At 38.6% G+C, this 25,283-nt stretch overlaps 1 protein-coding gene across 1 annotated transcript in view; it reads right to left on the bottom strand.

The window, feature by feature from the left end:
* NALF1 (NALCN channel auxiliary factor 1) overlaps positions 1-24,758 on the bottom strand; it is an 816,342-nt gene extending 791,584 nt beyond the window's left edge. Inside the window, exon 1 of the mRNA XM_065407995.1 lies at positions 23,943-24,758. Coding sequence (XP_065264067.1) covers positions 23,943-24,758 — 816 coding nt within the window. The remainder of the gene's footprint in view (positions 1-23,942) is intronic.
* Positions 24,759-25,283: the final 525 nt, after the last annotated feature.

Here is a 25,283-nt window from a genome sequence, read left to right as displayed (position 1 = left end):
GACTATTGGTATTAGGGGCAATGACATGACCTCAGGCTATCTTCATAATTTAAGATGTTGTATTTGAAAATATATGGAGGTTAGTATGGATTTCTGGACTGTTCAGCTTGGTGGTTGGTAGCTGTTGTAAAAATATCTAAAATTATTATTTGAGACTTTTAAAAACATCATTCAAAACTTTCAAATTTCTGCTCCTAACATTAGCCACCTAATCCATATTTAGGTTTCTCAATAAATGTGGCCTGATTTTCAGAAGTGAGCACATTCAGTTCTCATTAACTACATGGGTTTGAATACATTAAAAAAGTTATTTTTTCCCTTAGCATAAGAACTCTGCCCTTAGATAGACACATGAGGCTTCATACAAGTCAACATGAGCCATTCATATGTGCCCAAGAGCAGAATTTGGCCCTTAAGCTTTAATCAACATTATACCCTAGGGCCAGATCCTCAGCTTGGTATAAACTGACATAAATCCATTGATGTCAATGGTGGCTGCAGGTGCTCACCACCTCTGACTTCCGCAGAGCTACACTGGTTTAAAATCAAGCTGAGGATCTGCCCCTCAGTATTTTTGCTGGAAATGTGCTTTTCGGAAGTAGCATGGGCCAAATCTAGCTCTGAATGAAGCAGGAGCAGCTCCTCTGCAATCCATGGAGCTGCACTTGCTTACACCAGGGCAAGAGCTTCCCCTATAAAATTATCTTTAGAACATTTGTCAACTTGAGGACAGTGACTTAGAAAACTATTGTTTTATCTGCTATGGAATCTGAGAACTTTTTAGACTGAAAAGGGCAGTTTTATTACCATCATACTCTATTCTTTTACATGTCTAGAAATGTTATTGGAATGGGAACACCTGGATTTAAAGTGGTTTGTTTCATTCTGTTTCCTTCAGGATATGGACAGTATAGTTTAAGAAGAGGGGACAGTTTTATTATTAAGGCTATTACTGGAGGGTAGATCTCCAGAGAAAGAGCTTGATTGTGCCCTTTGAGGCCACACAAGGAGGAGATTGTATGCTAGAAACCCCTCGTCCACTTTACTTTCTTACATTCTCCTCCCCACTTACCTCTGTTCAATCAAATTGGGGAGCACAAGCATTGCTCCATGACAGGTGCACATGACTTGGATGGGGGCTGAGAATGGAAGAGAAAGGAGACAATAATCTCGCTCCCTCTGCAACACCACTATTAGTAAGTGGAGTGTACATTGTACCCCTCTAACATGTGTCATAGCTGCAACAGACACATTCGTTACTGAAAGCCCCAGGAGACAGTATTACAGAGCACGGTAAAATTTTCCATAGATCTCTTGCTTCGGTGTACATACATACATTTTATAAGTTTCAAACTTTTTCATCTTTAGTGGTTTAAAGCATTCTGCACAGTGCACACACTGAGATCAGGCACTGAAATGAGAATTAACTAAAGACAAACTAATCTGTGCTGCTGTGATGCTTCATGGGAGTTATATTTTATGTGCCTCATGCCCTATTATCCTTTATGGTCTAGACTACCTGGCTATCCTGCATCTCTTATGATTCATTATAGTATCCCCTCTAGATGAACTGATGCAATGCAACATGGGAGTTACATAGCCATGAAGCATCATGGGAAATGTACTCATGGCTCATAAAGGAGAATAGGGTATGAGGCACATAAAATACAACTCTCATCAAGCATCACAGATTACAGACACAACCCGGTAGCTCAGGGAGACACAGATTATTTCAGTTCATATAATATTTTGATTCAGGAATGTTGAAATGTCCCATTCCAATCAAAAATTCAAAACAAAATGTTTTAGCATTTCCCAATGGAAACATTTTGGTCTTTCCGTTCTGTGAAAAATGTCAGTATTTTGACATTTTGTCCCAATTTGTTATGAAAAATATTTTTGAAATACTGGAAAATCCCCCCTCCCCTCCCCCGACAGAATTTTTGTGCTACAGTAATTTTACATCACAAAATCTCAAGCAGAGAGAAAACCCAGACAGAGTAAAGCACTGATAGAGTAAACACAAAGGAGTTTGGCCTGAGTGGGTGTTCAGCACTGATGATGAGTAGGCTGCTTGATTACTTGTCAGCGTAAAGTAAAGAAAACCCATTAAATAAACTACAAATATCTTAGGGCTGGTCTTCACTACGGGCAGATTGCCACTGCTGCAATCGATGCAGCAGGGATCGATTTAGCAGATCTAATGAAGACCCACTAAATCGATGGCAGAGAGTTCTCCGGTTGACCCCCATACTCCAGCTCTCTGAGAAGAGTAAGGGAACTCGACTGGAGAGCGTCTCCCATCTACACAGTGCAGTGAAGACACCGGGGTTAGTCGACTTAAATTATGTCTACTCCACCTACGTAATTCACATAGCTAGAGTAGCATAATTTAGGTCGACTTACCCCCGTAGTGAAGACCAGCCCTTAGCCTCTAAGTTAAAACCTAGTAGACCCTGGCCACCAGTCACAGAGTAAAAAGTCCTATTTAAGTATGGAGGTAGAATACCAAAAGCAGGTTCATCTGAGTGGAAAGCTGCCCAGTTTATTTCCCTAATGGCCAAGTGGTGAATATATGCACTTGGCACTGGTAACTTAAGGCCATCCTCAAGGATAAACTATGGCAGGTAACATATAAAAAGGGGATTAAGAGGGCTAAAAGGAATATGATGAGTGAATAGCCAAAGCTATAAAAAACTTCTAAAATATATCAGAAATATGAACCTGCAAGAGAATTGGTGGCTCCCTTAGAGTAACTCCAGGGAGTAAAAGGAACATAAGGATATTGAGCAGAATCAAAATGATTTATTTACATTGCTCTTCACCACAGAGAATGCTGGAGAGATACCTGTTCTTTTCACGTAATAAATTTAAGGTACATTCAAAGATTCAAGTGTCAGAAGAGGAACGTATTGATAAATTAAAGATCAACACATCCCTAAGACAGGATGCCATTTATCCAAGAATTCTAAAGCAATTTAAGAACAAGAATAAAACAAAACCATTTAGTTTCTCATTAAAATCAGTTACCATCCTGAGGCCTGAAAGAGAACAACTGTTGTATTTATCTTTTAAACAAGTGCTGTGTTCGGGAAGGTGGGATCCTGACTTGCAAACCAGTAAGCTATATATCAGTACCAGATAAACTGGTTGAAGCAATAATTGAAAATAGAATTCTGAAACACCTAGATGAACATGATAAGACAGAAACAAAGCAGTATGGCTTGTGTCCCTCACTAACATATTTGAATTCTTTGAACATATCATAGAATCATAGGACTGGAAGGGACATAGAGAGGTCATCTAGTCTAGTGCTCTGCACTCATGGCAGGTCTAAGTTTTATCTAGACCATCCCTGACACGTGTTTGTCTAACCTGCTCTTAAAAATCTCCAATGATGGAGATTCCGCCATGTCCCTAGGCAATTTATTCCAGTGCGAAACTACCCTGACAGTTAGGAAGTTTTTCCTAATCTCCAACCCAAACCGCACTTGTTGCAATTTAAGCCCATTGCTTCTTGTCCTATCCTCAGAGGTTAAGGGGAACATTTTTTCTCCCTCCTTTTAATAGCCTTTTATGTACTTGGAAACTGTTATAATTTTCCCTTTCAGTCTTCTCTTCTGCAGGCTAAACAAAACCCAATTTTTCTCATAGGTCATGTTTTCTAGACCTTTAATCATTTTTGTTTCTCTTCTCTGGACTTTCTCCAATTTGTCTACATCTATCCTGAAATGTGGTGCCTGGAGTTGAGGCCTAATTAACGCGGAGTAGAATGGAAGAATTACTTTTTGTGTCTTGCTTACAACACTCCTGCTAATACATCCAAGAATGATGTTTTTGCTTTTTTTGCAGCAGTGGGAATGGGATGGAAAAGAATACTGATGATATTACAGTCTCGTTATATAAATCAATAATATGTCCTCACCTGTAATACAGTATTTAGCTGTAGGCAAACTATCTTAAGAAACAGAGGAGGTTCAGAAATCAGTGACAGACCACATGCCACAACCTTATCTCTGCCCCCCAGAGATGATTATCTTCAATCAACCCTTATATCAATCTATCCTCACCTAGAACAACACACTACTGCCCTGACATCCATAACTAATAGTGATAGGAGAGGGTTAAAGGGTTGTGGGGAGAAGGGAAGGTTGAGGTTGTTGGAGAACTCTGTAATGAACAGTGTTAGTCAAATATATATACTAAATGTTAGAGAAGTGAATATTATGTATGGTATTATATGAAAATATAAAATAATTTTTGCTTTTTGTAGGTCTCTGCAGATGCAGCATTTCAGAATTTAGATGAAACAGCTTCAGGGTTGTGTAAACCATGAAACTGGTTTGTGCATCTTATATGTAAAACTTTTGATCTGTGCAAATAGCATGGTGAAGCAGAGTGTCAAGAGGGACCTGTTAGCTCCAGGTGCAGCCCCCCATCTCCAACAAGACAAGCTAACAAGCAAAAACTCAAGGACAAAACAACAGACCAGCAAGAAGAATACCAACTATTGTAAGATAACAACTGGATGGAGTCAAGGGGCGTAACAGAAGTAGACAGATAAAAATACGTTTTAGCAGTGTAAGCAAAAATGTATTTGTTCAGGTTAGTTATTGTGATTTAATCATGTGATTGTTTTATTTAGGGGTTTAGAATAGATAGGTACACAGATGAGGTAACCTGTAAGCTGAGACTGTGCAAAGTTATGGAACAGGATAAAAGATAGGTGATTGACACTAGGAGAGAGTGGAGAAGACACAGGGGCAAACCTAACAGAGACCAGAGATTTGAAAAGAGTTCCTTGTCCCCTAGGAAAGCAACTTGATCATTTACTTTTCTCATCTTTGTTTTTGCATGTATATGCAATTCATAAATGATAACAGCATTGTCTTAAAATGTGCACGATAAAGGCTAAAAGAAACTGTTTAAGCCTAAATTGAAGTGGATCTCTTTTTTCATCCAACAAGGTGAATGGTAGTTTTAATAATGGGAAGTAGTTTTGCGTATGGGTGAAGGAGAAGAGGGTGTGTACTGTGAAGTCATTTAACTGGCCATTTCCTTGCTTTTGCTGGTTTGTGTCAAGTACTTCATATGAGGAGCAACGCTAATAGCTTCACAACAAAGATTTTTGTACATTAATTTCCTAGTGTTTTAGAGTTCCTAAGCCAGGGGCTGGTGTCGTGCAACTGCTAAGTATATGTCTACACTGCAATAAAATGTGTGATTTGCAGCTTGGGTAGACAGACATGTGCTAGCTTCAATCTAGTTAGGACGCTTAAAATAGCAATGAAGATACAGCTATTCAGAGTGGGCTGTACAAGCACGCCAGGGACCCAGGGTACATACATTGTTAGCCCACGCCGAAGCCTATGATGCCACATCTTCCCTTCTATTTTTAGCGTGCTAGTTAAATTAAATGTAGCACAGGTAAGCCCACCCAAGCTGCAAAACACACCTTCAATTGCATTGCAAACATAAGGTAAGTGTAGCTGCTAATAGAGAAGGCTTTATGCACCAGCAGCTGCTGCACATGAACCCTATGTGACAGGAGCTGAAGCTGCCCATAAACTCTTGTGGCAGCAGCTGCCTATAAGACCCTTTTCAGATATGCACAGAAGCCACAAATAAATTCTTCTCCATTATGCATAGAAGCTGCACACAAATCCGTTTGCGTCAACAGCTGTCCATGAGTGGCACCAAGTGTGTGTGCAGTGACACAAACAGCAAAGAAGGTTTATGCACAGCTGCACATAAACTTTCTCTAACAGCTGGTGCATAAACTTTTGCTTATGGTGTATAATGGACAAAAATAACCCAAAATCCAACGTTTTTTAAATTACCATAAAGGATACACCTCTCTACCAAATTTTGTGTAGGTTACAATAGGTTTTTTTCAGATACCCATCAACAATGTATTATAAGGCTACCAAAGAACAATTCCAGCCAGAACCACATTAAGAATTACAAAGAGAAACAAAACCAAAACTTCAAAGGGCCTACAAACCAGCTCTGTGTGAATTTTCTCATTGAAAGACAACGGGCTTTTAGAGAAAAACAGGGATTTATATTCCATTTTAAGTTCATTTTCAAATGTTACCCTAACAATAGAGTCCCTACCACAGCTCCTCCATAATGAGCACACTCACAGTTATAAAATAATATAGAGAGAAAAGATATGTCCCCGAGCATGAATGTTTATACACCAACCACTTCCTAGTGTGAGTTAGGAAGAAACATTCTCCATCAGCAAAGTGTTTCACAACTGTCTGGTACACAGTTTATTTCACCTCCATCCATCCACTGCCAGAGACAAGATACTGAACTGGATGGCTCACTGGGCTGGTCCGGTATGTCAATTCCTATATTTCTGCATATGGAAAATACATAAGTTAATACATCAGAGGTCTCTACTGTTCAGCTTGCTAATCAGAGGAGTGGGATCTCAGCATATACCATTTTAATGATTACCTGAGAGAGATCAAACAAATGCATTAGTCATTTTCCTATATACTCTTAATGAGTCACAGGTATTTATTCTATCATTGTATTTATGAAAATTATATATCTGCATTTTTGTTTATATGCTGCTCCAATTGCTTTTTCCAACTGGCAAAATGATCTTGGGCCTCTGATATCCTCAGCAGCAATTCCTGACAGCTTACTAGCATCTGTTAGTGAGGTAAATGCTGATCACCTGCAGGTCTCCCCCTGATGTTTCAATCAATCAAACATGCTGATATCACTTCAACAAATGATTTGTTTCTCTCTTTTTACTAAGCCAATGGATCACTTTTCCTGTCTCATTTTGTCCCTAATTCAAGTCACTGGTGTGGCTAAGGTAAGAAAACTTTTCAGCCACTCTAAGGATTAAAAAGATTAACCCACTAGATACTCTGGAATGTCTATACAATTGAGAGGTTTTTGTCTTAATTTCTAGGAAGAGGAAGGAGTACAAATAACCCATTATTCTTCCAAAAAGTGTGGTAAGCTTTGTGATGGGTTTGGTCACAGAGAGCCCCTTTGGACTGTCACCTGACGTGCTGAAGTTACCTCTGAGCCCATTTTCCCTGCCAGCTTGGGACTCCAGAACCCTGCCTTGTTGAGCCAGACACGCTAGCCTGCTGCAACAGACCTAGGTCTGGTCCACGCCCCCAAAGTTGCAGACTTTAACCAAAAACTGCTCAGCAGGTCACCTTTCTCCAGCACCCAGACACCCAGTTTCCAATAGGATCCAAACCCCAAATAAATCCATTGTACTCTGTATAAATCTTATACATGGTAAACTCATAAATTGTCCATCCTCTATAACACTGATAGAGAGATATGCACAGCTGTTTGCTCCCCCAGATATTAATCACTTACTCTGGGTTAATCAATAAACAAAAGTGATTTTATTTAGTATAAAAAGTAGGATGTAAGTGGTTTCAAGTAATAACAGACAGAACAAAGTAAGTTACCAAGCAAAATGAAATAAAACATGCAAGTCTAAGCCTAATACATTAAGAAACTGTTTACAGGTAAATCTTACCCTCAGAGATGTTCCAATAAGCTTCTTTCACAGACTAGACTCCTTCCTAGTCTGGGCCCAATCCTTTCCCCGGTACAGTCCTTGTTAGTTCCAGCAGGCATCTTAGGTGAAAAGCTGGGGCTTTCTCATGACTGGGACCTCCTTTGTTCTCTTCCACCCCCTTTTATAGCTTTGGCACAAGGTGGGAATCTTTTGTCTCTCTGGATCCCCACCCCTCCTTCTAAATGGAAAAGCAACAGGTTTAAGATGGATTCCACCATTCTTCCTGGGCCAACTTACACAAACACAGGAAGGCTTGCAAGTAAACAGAGCCATTTACAACCAATTGTCCTAGTCAATGGGAGCCATCAAGATTCTAAACCATCATCAATGGCCCACACTTTGCATAATTACAATAGGACCTCAGAGTTATACTTTATATTTCTAGCTTCAGATACAAGAATGATACATACATACAAATAGGATGAACACATTCAGTAGATTATAAGCTTTGTAATGATACCTTACAAGAGACCTTTTGCATAAAGCATATTCCAGTTACATCATATTTACACTCATATGCATATTTCCATAAAACATTATGGAGTGCAACATCACAAGCTTATTTAAGACTATCTCTAGACATGGTATATTTCACTGATGTTTATTTTTTTGAACCCTGCAACTGCCAAAGATAATTAATATAAGTTCTCAATGTTCAAATGAAGCAGCATTTTAAGTTTCCATTATTAAAAAATTCAATATGCAATAGTATACAAGAATTATTCAAAATACTGCAGCTTGCAGTAACAATGCTTCAGTGTTTTAGACCCTTCCCAAGTTATAAAACAGTATTTCTTTAATCCCTGAAGTCCTCTGAGAAAGCAGCTTTAATATGTGAAGAAACAGGACTTAATCTATAGCCATAGCTACAGTGTTGTCCTGTCTGCTGAAAATCTAAGTAAACTGAAATCTTTACAGATAAATTGAAAATGGTATCATTTTAAAAAGAAAATAAATCACTTAGGTTTTCCTTAGTATCTGGTTATCAGCTCCTTGGCCATCTAGAATCCAGATTGAGCAGTGCCCTATAATCCTTTCTCTTAGTAGGAAGACAAGAAAATAAGTAGGAAGGTATGGGAGTATTTTATGAAAGAAAGTCAGAGATCTTATATTCTTGCTCACTTATTTTTCTCAATATAAGTTCTGTTTCCACTGTTGCTTTGATATTTTCTGTAGTTCTAAAATTCAGAGCAGCGACTTCCTAAACTTCATTTATCTATAGATTGAAAACTCTATTCGCTGACGTTCAAATACTGGGAAAGTATGACTATACGTTGTGCTCTCTGCAGGTGAAATTCACACAAGAGTACAGGCACCGCAGAAGGCCCTCAGTGCAGCATAACTGCTGTGGTTCTTCTGCATGGAGGATTGGGAGCTGCCAAGAAGATATGGACTCCACACCTCTGCTGTGTTCTACCTCCATATAGGCCCAGCAGAAGGAGACTTGGAGCAGACTGAAAGAACTGCAGCATAGGCACTGGGTCCATGACTGCATGGATGCAGGCATCACAAATCCCATACCCTGCAGTTTACAACCCCTTCTCCAGCCCAGGGGTTGTAGCAGTCCTAAAGAAGCTGCTGAGCTGATTTGGATATTGCGTGAAGGTTGGGAGTAGATTTCATTCTCTTCAGTATTGAGTAATTCCCCACATAAAGCCCATGCACTCAGGTTTTGTGTGGCATGTGAACCTCTGTGTATGGATTACACTCTGTGCGGAGTGAAATTGTGACATTTTAACTGTATAGTTTACATTAAGGCTTGTGTGGGGAGGAGATTAGGGGTCCCAACAAGCCTCCTGACACTTGCAAGCAATGTATAGTGGTGGGGTCTGAAAGGCTCTTGTATTTGTGAGGTGAAGGGAACTGGGCCCCCTCGTGGTGAGCTAATAAGGTTCACAGGGAGTTCTAGATGTCTCCTAGGAACTTCAAGAGGCATGAATATCCTCTACAGACTTCAAGAATTCTAAAGGAAAGAGAGAATGCCACATCTTTCCTCTCCCACTCTCCACCCTTCTCCAGCCCAAAGCTCCATTCTTTGCTCAGTATCATGTTAGGACTCTATGGAAAACTAAGAAATTTTAGACCAAAAAAGTCATTAATGTGAGGTTAAGAGTCACAGGATACATTCAGCAATTTAAGGCTTAAAATTCTTATAAGAAATTTTTAATGATTAAAAAAGAACCTGAGGAAGCAGGAAAATTCCAAATTCAGTTTAAGCCCAAACATCTGAAAGTATGAAAATTCACACTTAAGGTATCCAAACTAACTTAACTCCTCCCATTTAAAGCTGCCCTGAGAAAATTAAAAAAACTCAGCCTATCCATCCCTAATAAAGAACTTCACTTTCCTTGGGTACCACAACAACTAGAAGGTCTTGTTCTTAATCACACTTGTTGTGACAATTCCAGGCTTCTTTACATCCTACACACTCTATAGGGGAAAAAAAATCTTATTTACAAATTCCTGGTTAGGTAAATAGCATATTGAGAGTAATTGTTCCTGAGTCCCCACTAATGGACCCTATCCTGTTAGGTACTAAAGGTACGCAGCACTTTATATGATCTGGCCTTATAATTTCATGTGCCAACCAATGATCCAAGCCTCATTTATAAACCAGTGATCTGTACTGCGTATTTTTATTACTCCACTTGCAAGCTGTATAAGTAAAATAGCTGGAGACTTCTTAAAGTCTTTAGAAAAAGTCGTTGGTCCAAATAAAATTGCATCATACAAAGTAGCTATAAAAGGAATAAAGAAGGGAACTGAAATAGTCAAGGGGGCAGAGATAAGGTTGTTTTGATTCCTTAGCTGCAATTTTTATACTTGCAAAGTTTGTGTTTTGTGTAAGAATCCTCTGAACTTTGACTTTTCCTGGCTCCTCTCCTCATAAAGATTTTGCTAACTGAAACTTCCTTGTAAGGATTTTACCTTTAGGTTACTGACATATCCTCCATTTTAACTCCACCACAACTCATTTATTTATCAGGGAATTAATGTTTAAAATGTTGCCTTTCTATTGTGTACACAAGCTCTGCTTAAACTAGCCAGTAAGACAGAATCAGCCCTCAATGACAGACAGTCTTACTTTTTTTTTATCATAACTTGAGCCATCTACCTAAAAAACAGATTAAAATGTACCAGAAAAATGTCATCTGACCTTTTATTAGGAAAAAGTGTTCATAAGTTAACCCATTAAAGAAATTCTTTAAGATACATCATCTATTGCAATTGGATCAGTTAACATATAATGACTTTATTCTGTTTTGCCTGCATAAGAAAACACTTCCCAAATCATTCATTATCTGAAATATTGACAACCCTGTAAGTCTGATCTGCCAATCATATTCCAATACTATTTATTAGAGCTGGTGACATTTTGAACCATTTTCCATCTGAAAATGCAGTTTTGATAAAATCAATACATTTTACAGCAACATTATGAATTTTTTTATGAGAAAAAGTTTAAATGAATCATTTCATATTCTAATGATTTTGAAACATTTCATTTCAATAAGTTAAAAATGTTTTGTTTTGACATAATTGTGATTATTTTTGTTTTTATATTATATCAATTGTAATAGTGCATATTAAATTTAAAATAATATAGTTTGTTTAATTTATATTACATTATAATGTTTTACCATTATCAGAATAAAACTTTTTGATGATATTGAAACAAAATGTTTTGACTTTACATATTTCAATGTTTCTGAATCAAAAAATTTCAGAATTTCCCTTCTGTGTGTAATATCAAACTTTGCCTTTTCATTCCCATTCAGCATGAAAACAAATTTTGAAATGTTGCAATTTCCCATGGAACAGAAATTCCGTTTTTCAGCCAGCTCTATTAGATTCTGAACTCAGATGCACCAGTGTAAATCTAGAAGTTGATGGAGTTACTCTGTATTAACTAGTATCAGCCCTTACAACACTGGTGAATGACCTATACTGTTGTTTGGAAGAGGCAAATTAATTCTGCTGAGCTGTCTCTCAGTAATTTTTCCCTTCATAGTTTTAACAAATTAGGTGCATCGTATTTTGCCATGGTATGTCTGAAAAATCAATAGAATAGAAGAATGGGATCAAGACCAAACACAGCAACAAAGAATAGAAACAGCACTAGTCTGACATCAACAGCAAATTAATATAATCAGTCTAGTACAGGAAACTGGGCATTTTAAATATCATTTGGTGTTTCCCCTTTTCTAGCAAGGTTCATAGAGCAAATTCAGTAATCTGAATCAAATTTAACCTCTGCATTTCACATTTTAGAGTTTTAATTCACATGGGCCTAATTCTGCTCTCTCACCACATGTATTCTGGAATAATGCCATTGATTTCAATGGACTCACTCCTGATTTACCTTAGAGGAGAATCAGACCGTATATATTTGGGTGAAAAGAAAGCAATATTTCAAATTCCTGTCTTTCATAGATAGATTTGTATGCAATACACTTACCCGGTCACACAAATGGGATTGGGAGAATAGTTTGGCCCAATATTTTCAAATGTGTTTTATTCATAAATTTCTACATCTTCATAATACTATTTGCCAAATTCTGGCAGGTACTATGCAGCGACACCTGCAAGAAAACTTTCATCTAGAACCAGAGGTTGGCCCTTCTGTTCTGTCTGAATGCACTACAAAGCTTCTCCAGAGGACTATGGTAAAAGACCTGGGATTTTACTGATAGGCATTATGCTCATGGGATAGGGGAAGACCTTACGGCCTTTGCAGGCCAAAGTCCCCCCCTCCCCTTTTAGTACCCTCTGTCCCCTTTGCAGAGGTGGAGATGGTAGGACTCAGAAGAGTGAGCTGAGTTCTAGGGATAGACTGAGGAAAGTCTACCCTGTGTTATGGGTTTTATGGTACGAACCTGTGTAGCCCCTACACTAGAACCACTTAAAAGGCCTGGTAGTTGAGAGTATGGACAACGGGCAGGATGGACGATGGGCAGGATGCATGATGGGGAAGTAGCACCTCTCCTCAGTGTTAACTTTACTAAAGTTGCAGCCTGCAGCTTAAAATCATCCTGGGGCTTGTCCTCATTCACTGGCATGTCTACATCAAACAAGAAAAAAAAACAGGTATTTTTGCTCTTATGCAGATGTTTGACCAGCATTAGCCTCGAGATGATCTAGTTGCTGTATTTTGAATATTTGTCTCTACTAAGGAAATGAAATGTAAATTCTGATGAAACAAAATGTATTGGATAAACTTGATGATTTGTTTTAATAACAAAATGCAGAGGGAGATTTATATGATTTTTTTTTTACTTTCCAACTTCTAATATCGGGGAGACAATGTTAACTTTTCATCTTTGACATTAAACCAAACCAGTATTCTAATCAATATCAAAGACAGTGAGGATAAATTAATACATGTCTGTTGGCTAATTGCAATATTAGAGGGAATATCATTAGTAATAAAATGAGTTTAAGGTAGACAAAATAACAATTAGAATCCCTGATATGACACTAAAAACATTAGATGTCTATATCTAAGATTAAAGTATATTATGTTAAGGATCTCACTTAAATAGACAAAAGCATTAAATATAGTTGGAACTTGCTCATAATATGGCCCTCTCTAAGTAGTCTCAGAATAATGGATCTCTCCTTGTAGCAACAATTCCACCCAATGAAGCCTTCTTTACTTCATTGGAAGTTCTTCATGTGGACAAGCTACAGGAGCAAACCCACAACCTTTATAGGATGAGTTATGGACTGATCATGGCCAGAGGCTCGGTCCTGCTTCCTTGGAAGTCCATGGCAAATCTTCAGCTCAGAGTACTTTGGACTATAACATTCCCTTTTTTTCTTTTTTTTTTAACACAAATGGGGCCCAAACCTGCATCCAATTTAGGTACACAAAGAATATAGCCTTGAACACTAATATCGTAACAGACTCTATCCAGATAATTTGACAAAACAAAGTTACTCTGTATTCAGAAGAGTCATTTCCTCTGAAAATCACCAAAGGTTTTAGTCCACATCAAAACCTCGTTTTCTGCACATTTCCAACTGTAATGCAAAAAGCTGTTTAAATTGCAGGAGCTCAAAAAAGTGATTGGCACAGACAATTTTTGTGTTTCTTTTTCTGCTCTGGTATCTTGAACATGAAAGAGCTATTTTAATGTATATATTGTAAAGAATTCTACTCCTAGACTGAGTGCTTCTACACCAAGTTTCAGACTGGAGTGATTTCCTTTTACAGCTCAGTTATAAGTCTCTCAATATAGAAGCACTTTTATTGCAGCTGTGACTAAATAAGGTGTTCCTATTATTCACAACACATTTCTGTATAAAAGCCTATTCTGAACAAACATCATATGTGATAAAAACTTTAAGGGTACTCAAGTGTGATTTCCATTCACTTTTTGTTGAGTACATTTTCAGGATTCATGTACGTGCGGTATCTATTCTACAATAATACAGTGTGAATAAAAGCCGGAATGTGACATTTGAAAATAATCCTCCATTTACTTTGTTTTTTCTTTTGTTTTTGTTGTTACAAACTAAACTTTCCTTTAAAGCAAAACCCAGTAAAATCTTGCTAATTTCTAATCTGTCACTTGTATAAATATATTGATATGCCCCGGAAGGGTTCTCACCTAATGAAGATAATTTGTAATAACACATTTAGAAATGTTGGTTGTTTATGATTTTGTATTTAGAACTCAATTACTGTAGCATGTTAAGCTGAGAGATAATATAATTAACTTTTCTAATTTGCTTTAATACATATTAGAGTTGTTCAAAATCTTCCTTATATAATAAAACCTTAAATCAAAACTATATTCCTAAGTGGATGCATAATGATACAAATTTAAATGTGATTTAAAGGGCTAGTATCTCCCATAAGTGTAACTCTTGACAAATGAAAAGCATATTAACCAAAGTAGAAAAATGATCAGAAATGCACAATAAATTCTAAAACATGTCTGGTTTTTTCCTAAAAGAATGACTGACAAAGTGAGAAACATTATCAGCTACTTATCACAGACTATCTATTTTTTTCTTTACTTTCATGAGAAATTTCCTTATGGTTTTGATTGCTAATATGTTGAACATGTAATGAAAGGTCTCACTGCAATGACAATACTCCACAAAGATGAAGTAGCTTGACATGCTCTAGATTCCATCTGCATGTTGTCACTTTGTCACCTCGATCAATAGTTCCATCAGCCCTGACAGAGAGCGCACCGATCACAACACGTCATTTGTGTTACTCTAGCCAGGGGGAGGGAGAGCTCAGTGGTTTGAGCATTGTCCTGCTAAATCCAGGGTTGTGAGTTCAATCCTTGAGGGGGCCACTTAGGGATCTGGGGCAAAATCAGTACTTGGTCCTGCTAGTGAAGGCAGGGGGCTGGATTCCATGACCTTTCAAGGTCTCTTCCAGGTCTATGAGATAGGTATATCTCCATTTATTTATTTTATTTTTTATTTTTATTTCCTTCAGCCACCCACTGGCCAGGCTGTCAGTGTCATCTGCATGTTGTACTCAGGCAAATAAAATCAACTTATGATCAACTGTGCAGAAGTAAGGACCACCCAGAATTAAATACACGTTCAAGACTCATTCAAGATATTTTTATAACTACTGGAATTACACACATTCCCTGAGAAAATGCTTCTGATTTGCCTGAAGACCATAGAACATCTTGTATTCAAGCAATACTAAAATAACCCATTTTAAAATTGCTGCTTCTTTAAATTTTGCACTAGATACATCTGAAAAAATCATTACTTCATTCAAAAGTGGCCCTTTGCCCTAGCTATGATCCCATTAATGACAATGGAAAACCTCTCGTTGACTTAAAAAAGAGCACAGCACTTTTGGAAATCTCATCCCATGTATATTGCCTGTTAATAAGTTCAGTTCAGATCATCCCGTCTCCTAGGTGTTACCATCACAGAGAAGAAATCCCCATAAGAATCTCTTTCTGCATCATCCTACCAGGGATGGGGGGAGATTTGCCCCCATCCTGCGGCATCCTGAAAAAAGACAGATCCTCAAGGACGTTCAGGAGGCCATGACATTCATGTGAAGTTCTTGAACTGTCTCATTGGCACCTGCCTGCCCCCATCTCTGGCTCCTTGGCAGTGTAGTTTCTTTGGACCCAGGCTACCAAGGTTCCTTCCAGCTGCAGCTGTGCCTGAAACTTCTGCAGATGGAGCTTAGCACAAATGATAATGCTAATGATATATTTTCTTTTCCAAAACATCTCTGTGAGACTGTAAGGGCAGATAATGTGCATTCTTCCCCCCTACAGCTTCACTCCTGGCCTGCCCACATCTTCTCTTGCCCACCCAGACTTCACCCTTCCCACAGTCCAGACACCGACAGAGAGCTGAACCCAAATTTGGGCATGAGCTGGGAAACATACTTGGGGAGACCCTTCCAAGTGCAGATCTCACAGGAATGATCCAGGACTTCCACATATCACATACTGCGCTTACAAGTAACTCAACCAGAATTCCAAAAGTCAAGCTGCATTTTTCAATCTCACACATCTTCATCATGAAAAAACAGGGTTTTTGCAAGCTAAAACATGCCCTCCGTGACAGCAGTGCAACTCCATTGCCTTTACCTGCTTTCAAGCAGTCAACCTGACCCTATAATTGGAATTTAACAAGCTAAAGCTCACTTGCTTTCTTGGCTATGATGGCTCTACAGTGTTTACAAGAATAAAATGTAGTGAAACCATATGTTATTCACTAAAACAAGCAGTTGTGTCTCTGAGTATACACAGGGAGCAGAGCTGTGTATACTGAGTGAAGAGGGTTGTAGGGGATTATAGCTGGGCTTGGAGTTCCCCTCTTGCATGGTCTGAGAGAAGAAGATGAAAGCTGTTGGAATCCATCCACCTCCCTCCCCAACACACACACACACACACACACCACCCCTCAGAATATCTTATAAGGAGGGAAACAACCAGACCACCATTCTTTTACACCCTGTTCTCACAAGATTTGCTTTTGTGAGAGTCAGACACAAATACTATTGCAGGGTCCCTCAAAAAAGAAAAAGAAAAAAAAGCTAGACCACCCTCATCCCATTTAACACTGATATAATCACATAATCTAATACATTTACTCCCATTCACATCTCTAAAACACAGATTGCTCTCCTCGCACATTTTCCCATGAGACTGTGTTCAGGTCCCATGAACCTGGTGATATCACCATGCTGGTGCAAGACAGCACCAAATACCAGCATGCATAACCAAACCTGCTCAATCTGCATTAGAATTAGCATTTCAGCACAACATTCCACAAATCTAATTTTAATACTACTGTCACTTTTTGTTTTCTGAGGTGTATTAGTGATACTAAAGAATACAATTTGTGTGTTGTCTTTACCCTTTTAGGCAATCCTTACCCAGGCCAGCATGGAGCAAAATATGCACCAATCTCAGTGTGAGTTTCTTGTGACAAAGGACTGAGTAAAGACCAAGTGATCTTCAGGCATTATAAACGACAGAACTGTATTTAACTTTCTGATGACTTTTTCCTAATAGGAAAAGGGGATGAAGGAAAGAGTCTTCTGCATCATCTGCAAACTGTACAAGGTATATCCAAATGAACCAGTGTGTAATGGAGGCTTGAAGGCAGAGCAATGAGAACTACCACTAGGCGTATGTCTACACTGCATTTTAAAACCTAGTCTCAGAACTTGGACCTACAGACTGGGGCTCATGCTATGGGGCTAAAAACAGCTCTGTAGACATTTGGGCTCAGGCTGGAGTCCAGGCTCTGAAGCCCAGGGAGGAGTGAGGGTTTCAGATTCCAAGCTCCAGTCTGGGCCCAAACAGTTACACTGTTGTTTTTAGTACCATAACACAAGCCCCTGTGAGCCCAAGTCTTTAGGCCCAGGTTCTGAGACTTATTGCCACAAGTTTTTAAACACAGCGTGAACATACCCTATATGGCTCTAACATCCCCACATGTGCAATGGCAGCTGACACTAATCCAGTCTTTAGGATAGATTTATGGTCATGGGAAATTTGATCTTTAAGGGGTTGATCCTACAAGCTACTGAGCACTCTGGCCCTGGAACAGCAAAGCACTTGAGTAAATACTTAAGTTTAAGCATGTGAATAATCTTATTGACCTGATTGGCACTAGTTATGTACTTAAGATTGGGCATGTACTTAAGTAGTTTGCTGAATCGAGACATTAGGGATCAGTCCAAAACTCATTGATGCAAATGGGAGTGTTGTCATTGACTTAAATGGAGGCAGGATCAGGCCCTTAATTACAATAAAGCCGTAATGCACTATAATAGAGGTACTGACTTCTGCCACATGTCAAATCCACAAACTAATTTCCAGGGGGGGAAATTACACTTTTGGTTTAACTTCTTACATTCAGTTCAGCAAAGAAAAATGCACAAACATCAATTTGTGCAGTTATCCAAATTACATGATGTATTTTAAACTGTACACATGAAAATAATTTTACTTCAGAACAAACAAACTGATCATAATTTCCTACAATATAATATATGTTATTCATGTTTAAAGAAGTTTTAAAAATAAATACTACATTTCCAGAGGTTTTTTTTAAATATCAACTTTGTAATTCAATTTTTACCATTCTACTAGACACTGTCCCCCAGTGCCAAATCATAAGACTTCACTCTTAGTGATTAATTTTAAGAATCACTCCCCGATGTATTAAATTTTAAATATTGCTGTGTGACCGAAACTCCTAAGTAGCTTTGTGTTAAATACTGGTCTATTTGACCTTTGCAATAGAAAGGTTCTCATCACCTGAAATTTGGTTTCAAATTTCTCATCTGTTCTTCTCTGCCTACTTAACTAAGAGCTTAAACCAAAATCCAATTACAGTGCATCTTCTGTTTAGAAAAAAAAAACTACTACAGTAAACTCATGGTTCATACAAACCATGATATTTCCAATGAAATGAGAAATAATATAAATTTAATTATTTTAAAATGCTCTAAAATTACTTAATAAGAGTTGAACACAGTGATCAAATATAAACCAGGCGTAGAAGCATACCAGCTATATTCACTGAATATCAACTGAATACTTATGATAATAATAATACTCAGGAACCCATATTTTTAACTAAGTAGCATTAGAATTCAACTATTTTTACAAATTTGCTAGCAGCGTGGACTTAAAATTGCAAATCTGAACTGATTAAATATTATTTAATCTTTATCATGTATTTGTTTTATGTATCATCCTATAGGATATCTAGGGCCTGATCCAAAGCCCATTATAGTAATGGAAGTACTCCCACTGATCTGGACTTTGGATAAGGCCCAGACTGAAGAAATATATTGAAGCTATCATGCCAATTTTCTTAAACCAATTTCAATGGGGAGCTTAGCAATGAAGGATTGTAATGCACAAAATAGTTTTAGAGCTGTGGGCCCAAGCCTGATGCCCTTGCTCAGTCATCTCATTGATGTTAGTGACAGATTTTCCAGCAAGATTTGACCCATTTTCTTTAACAAAGAAAGTACAAATATTGGCATATCTTCTAATTTTTCTCCTCTGCTATCCTAGCATTAAAAGAGAATAATAGGATCTTATTATGATAATCCATGAAAATACACGAATAACACATTACAGTATTTAAACTAGTATTGACAAAGTACAGTAAGTTCTTATTTCAAACACTTTCGTTTCTTACAGTGAAATAATTGTCCCTGAGATGCTAACTGTTTTGTTCAGCAACTACAAGCATTAATAAATGTGTCTGCAAAGAATATTCTCCAGCTTAAATGCTTTCTATACAGAAAATATTCTATGTCTCCAAAACCAGCATTTAAAAAACCTTTACATGTGTATGGCCTACTTAGTGCTTTGACCCAGTTCAGACTCAGAAGCAGCCAGAATCTTCCTCTATTCCAGAAAAGCAATAGACTTCTGACTTAAGAATAAGAACTTGAGTATTTCCCCTGACGGAAAGCTCACAACTCATTATTAGGAACTGCTTCTGCTAACATCAACCCAAAACCCATTTATATACAGTATCAGTTATTCCTGGTTAGCAAGAATATATGGATATTATCAATCACAATTACCATAATTTCACCAGATGTAAACATTACTTCAAAATGTTTCTTAATTTTTACAAAACAAAAGCAATTTTTTTGTAAAAATCAAAGTTTAAAATAGATAATGGTCCAGATTCTCAACCGTTGTAACTCAGCATAACTCTATTAAAGTCAGTGGAGCTACACTAATTTGCATCAATTAAGAATCTGGCCCAATATTTAAATGCATTAAAATAAATGTTTTTTTCTTTGTTGTACTTCTTGTTTTGTACATTCCTAGTATGTGTGATTATCAAAGCAAACAAAAAATGTTCGAAGACACCAGATTTATGCAAGTTGATCAATAATTTTTGAAACCAGAATAGAATTACAGACAACAATAATAACTAGTGCCTGTAAAACAGAAACAAGTCGACAGAGAAGCTCAACCTAAACCCCAACCAGTATACATTGTGTATGCAGTTTATGTGGCATTGTCAAACATAAGTATCTGAACCTTGAGAATGTAAAGCAACTACTCTAATCTGCATCAAATTTAAATGCACAGATATGTGTAACATTTAAAAGCAAGATCTACTGATGTTAGAGAAAGCAATTTCTTTCTACTTAATTAATATGCTTTTATTTTGATGATCTGGGAGCCTAAATATGAAATTCAGCTTCACATAATATCTAAAAGTGAATTTATACTAACCCAAACAATTTCTGACTACAAAGGTATTGCCATAATACAAAACATGACTAAAACAAACCCCAGAAACTACTAGGCATTCAATGAACCTTAGATCATTTAGAGAAGAAAGTCCAATAACTCATAAAAATCTTACTTTTAGGTAAAAAGATGAAAATATAAAGTCAGTATTTCAGAATGATACAGTAAAAAAATATGCAATATTTGCTAATTGTGATTTACATTATAATTACTGAAAGGTAAAATAATTTGCATGAGAGAACGAGTAATGTCATAATTGCCACTTATTAACCTCTGAATCAATTGTTCCTTAAGGTTGCTGGGGTAAGGAAGAGTAGATGGTCCAGCAGAATATAAATGTTACAGTGAGTGGTATTCATAGTAACTTTTCTTGATTTTGTAATCAACTAAACATTGTTAACTGGATGAAATACTCTCTTCTCCTCCAGAATACAGCTACTCTCCCAGAATACTAAAACTTTCTTAAATGCAAATAGATTTCTTTAATAGGTTTTCTTATTTCACTTCTGACCTGTCTTTATATACATGACTATTGAGTAAATTCATTATTTTTCATATTGTCTTTTAATACACAGTAAAAAGCAGCACACCACATTAACCAGTCAAATGAGGTTAAACAAATATATATGATTAGATGTCAAATTTCTGTTTGCTCATCAGATGTTAGATGTTGATCCTTTAACATAATTCTTAAATATCATCTAGACATTATCACAGATTTGAGTACATTAGCAAAGCTGTTTCCTATTTTAGTTTAATAAATCAAGTATTTATAAAGAACAAAACAAGATAGTAAAGTGGAATTTTCAATTTATTTTGTTTTTAAATGGGTCATTTCCCCAAGATAGAGCATTTAAAAAACAACAACAACAACAACAAACTGTAGGACTTTATAGTTGCATGTACATACAATTGAGTATACAGTACAGAAAATCACCTTACTATACATCATATGCAGTGCTAGACTGCTTAAGACTGCTAAATGATTGGATTTCACACAGTGAAATATAAGATTTGAAAATGCCCTAAAAGATATGGACACATAAATTCAGGGAGAGAACATGTAACATAGTTATATATCTCCAGTGTATTCAGACTATGTGAGCAGTAAGCATTGTGCTTTGTCTTTCAGCACCTTGGACAGCAACTCTTTTAGAACAGAGCCAGTGTTAACAGGAGTAGGGCTTTGCATCTGATCATTAATTATCACACATAAAAACCATAGTTGACCAGATCACTTCTTTGTCATATCTTCCAAAAGGAACAATACTACTAGCATTTTTTTCTTGTTTTGCCTTCACTTTGTCACATAGATTGGTTGGACAAATTCTCAATACACAGTAGGATAGCACTGGCAGGCAGGTCTGGTTCATGCAACCCCAACCCAAGAACTATTAGTAATTTGTTCTGTATTTCTTTTTGCCCCTTTTCTTGCTGAAAGGTACAAGTAGGAATATTTTCTATATTTAAAAAAAATGTAACTGGTTTAATTTTTTTTCTCTTACGAAGACTCATTCAGAACAGTTATTCACATCAACCCCCACTGGGGGAAAAAGAAATAATATACAGTATTGTATAATTAGTATTCTATGCAATTTCCCCTTTCTCACATGATATGATATCTGGTAAAGCAACTGTTAATGCAGTGGTGAAAAAGTCCAGTCAAACCAGCCTATGATTTAAAACATCATGTTAAGAATGTAAATATCGAACGTTTGGCAGGACAAGGCAGGAGATCAATTTCCAGGTGAAGGAGTTACTGAAATGGCAATGATGCCCTCACACTTTTGGCCCTTAGAGAGATAACTTTTGAACAGAATTTTCTATTGCCTCCAAATCAGCCAATATCGAGATAAAAGATATTTATACTGTAGTCTAAGTATAAAATGCATGTGGTGTGTGTTTACATATACACATACGGTTAAATGATCCAGGAAATGCAGGTCCAAAATTGCTCCTATTGAACTTAATGATAAAAACTCTACGGACATATTTTTCTTGCTGATAACATCAGGTTTTATTTACATAATGAGATAACGTTATTGGACGGTTGGACATGCATATGTTTGCCCTTTGAGACAGTATACATAAGCTACATTTATTAGTACTGCCCATATTCAACATGATGGGATTCTGTAAGGCATATACCGTAATCATCAAACGATACCAGAAGGCCCTGTTAAAGTTAAAAGGCACTAACGGGTGTGGGATCAGGTTCTCTTGTTAAATATGATCACCAGAAAAGCCTGCTGTTCAGATAGGTAATTTGTTTGTGCTGCTGTGCTCAGCTGATTCAGATTTCTAAAGCAGGATTTGGTTTGTATTTGTTAAGGTACCAATGCAGTAGATAATCAAGAAAATTCAGGCAAGCCAGTTCAGAGCAGAAGCCATGTAGATTGGTTGTTCAAAAAAAATATTTTTAAAAACAGACTTTGTATTTTAAGCACCAAGCACGGCCCCTTTCACTGCGCTTTCCCGCCTTGAGAGCTGAGCCAACTAGTCTTGTACAAAGTGGAGAGACAGCTACCGAAGAGCCAACGTGGGACACTGTTTGCTTATGAAGAAAAATAATCTTTCTTTGGATCGCTCTGAATGAGCATGGGGGATACATAAAGAATAACGATGAGGTTTATTGAAATTCTGTCATCATTACTTCCCTAGTAAAGGTCACTGCAGTATCTGTTTACAGCCACTCTAGTCCTTGAGCTCTTCCTCACTCCACAGACTGTGTAGAGCAGACTTCAGACAGACATATACGCACACATAGATGGTCACCTGGAACGTCTTCCTTTTTACACATGATCGCATTGACACACTCTCTATTCGTACATTAGGAAATGCCCATTCTTGATTCCTCCAGAATCCCACCACGATTGCACATGTTAAAGAGAACAACACATCAGTATTCAAAATGCTATGCCAAATCACCGAAACATTTGTCCTTCAGAGATTCTGGAGAGCATCCTGCTTCTGGAAGCTCTAAGACAAGACGACTTGCAAGTCAGCTAACACTGGACATAAGTCATCAATTGACTTCACTGAGATTCAACACAAAAGCCCAAGACAACCAGTAACTTGTTGGAAGTTAAGACAGAGTCACGTCGCTTGCACATCAATCAGAAAGTTCCCCCGGTGCGCATCGAAACAGACACTTTTTGCCACCGAGTGCCTACACAAACGCCAAGCAACCACGCCGCTGATCCTGCGGAACAACCAACTTCCCACGTCCACTCCAGACCGCCAACAACCAGGGACAGCCCATTCACACCCCATTGCCGTACTAGGTCCTGCTAATTGGCATGCAGCCCCTACCCCTGCCTCTCTGTCAAGCCGCATCCAAGCCCTGTGGAAGCAGGCAGCCGAGTTTGAGCCAATCGCATATTCATGAGTTGGGGAAATCCAGCTCTGCACTCCCAGAGGACCAAGGATCACTCTTCTTTTCCTTGCAAGCAATGCGTAAATAAGGACCCCTTGTCAGTTTCCACTAGAAGAGTCAATTCCTCCCAAATAATTAAAGCCATCAGCACCCGAATTAAAAACACCACCGGAAGAAAAAAAAAAGGAAAGCAACCAGCCGGCCCATCAATGAAAGAGAGCATAACACACAGCAGGGCTCCTACCTTACAATCCTCAGGACACGATTTCACCGAGTATTCATCCGATTGTAAATATTTCTGGAGCATAACCTCAAACTCTTCGTATTTCTCCTGAGCATGCTGGTCGTAGCGCTGGTAAGCCTGGACGCACTGGCTGCAGGAGCCTTCCCCCTCCAGCACCACATCCAGACTGCAGTTCAAAGTGTCCGGATTGGACAACCCGGCGAACAACTCCCAAAGGGTGTAGGAATTACAAAAGGAAAGGTAAAAATCCGTCAAGTTCCAGCCCGGAGTCGGATGATTCCCTGTCACCTGCTGCTCCCGGCTCCATCTCCTCCGGCACACAGAGTCCGCATCCTCCACGCTGAAACACTGGCCAGATGCGGAGCTCTGCGGGTAACACGTCTCCAGGCGCCAAAAAGGTTTGGTAGAGTTCCCTAGAAAAATAGCCTTGTTGTTGTTATTGTTATTATTGTTGCTGTTGCCGCCTCTGCTGCTGCTGCTGGGGGAGGGAGGCAGGGTGGGTAATGAGGAGGAGAGGAGTCTATGGGCCGCCTGTGCTGCAGGCGAGGGCTCCCCCATGCTAGAGAGTAGCTCCCGCTCCGGATGCTCGGGCTGCTGCTGCTGCTCCTTGTCTCTGGTCCTGGTGAGTTTGGCTTCGGCACAGAACCACAAGTGATCAGAGAGCAGGACTGTGAAAAACAAGAGCGATGCCAGGGACAGTCGCCATTTCTGAGCCCTCTCTGAATCAGTGAAGGGTTTCTCGTTCTCCCGGGGTGCAAACCAGATTTTTAGGCCGTCATCGTACTGCCGACTGCACATCCAAGCACCCCTGGTCATATTTTGGGAACGCACAGCCCTGGCCGACTCCACCGTGAGGGCTCCGTTGCCAGTGTCACCACAATATGCATTGACTTAAAAGATTGGGGGGGATTTTCTTGCCTTCCTTTCTCTCTCTCTCCCGCTTTCGCTCGTCCACTCTCCCTCCCTCCCTCCCTCTCTCTTCTTCCTCTTCTTTCTTCTTCTTCTTTTTCTTCTTCGTCCTCTCCCTATTGAAATGTTGTTGGGTTTTGCAGGTGGATCCGGCTGGGTCTCACCACAGATCCATCCAATACAGAGTACGGTGGAGCAGATGAGAGCAACAATGCAGAGAGAGGAGGAGGAGGAGGAGGTGGTGGTGGTGCTGGTGGTGACAGTGGTGGTGGCGGCTGGTGGTGGGGTTGGCTGGCTGCTTCTTTTCCTCCCCTCCTCTCACCCAGGCATTGTCAGATAGCAGATCTCCATCGCTCTCCTGAGAAAAGCCGGCTGCCCCCTGCCAGCTGCATGCCGCTTCCCCCGCTGCCGACGGACGGCTTGAGGAGAGCA

This window comes from Emys orbicularis, chromosome 1, assembly GCF_028017835.1.
Source record: "Emys orbicularis isolate rEmyOrb1 chromosome 1, rEmyOrb1.hap1, whole genome shotgun sequence".
In the NCBI taxonomy this organism is placed as follows: domain Eukaryota; kingdom Metazoa; phylum Chordata; order Testudines; family Emydidae; genus Emys; species Emys orbicularis.
This window is presented reverse-complemented; position numbering and strand designations above follow the sequence as displayed.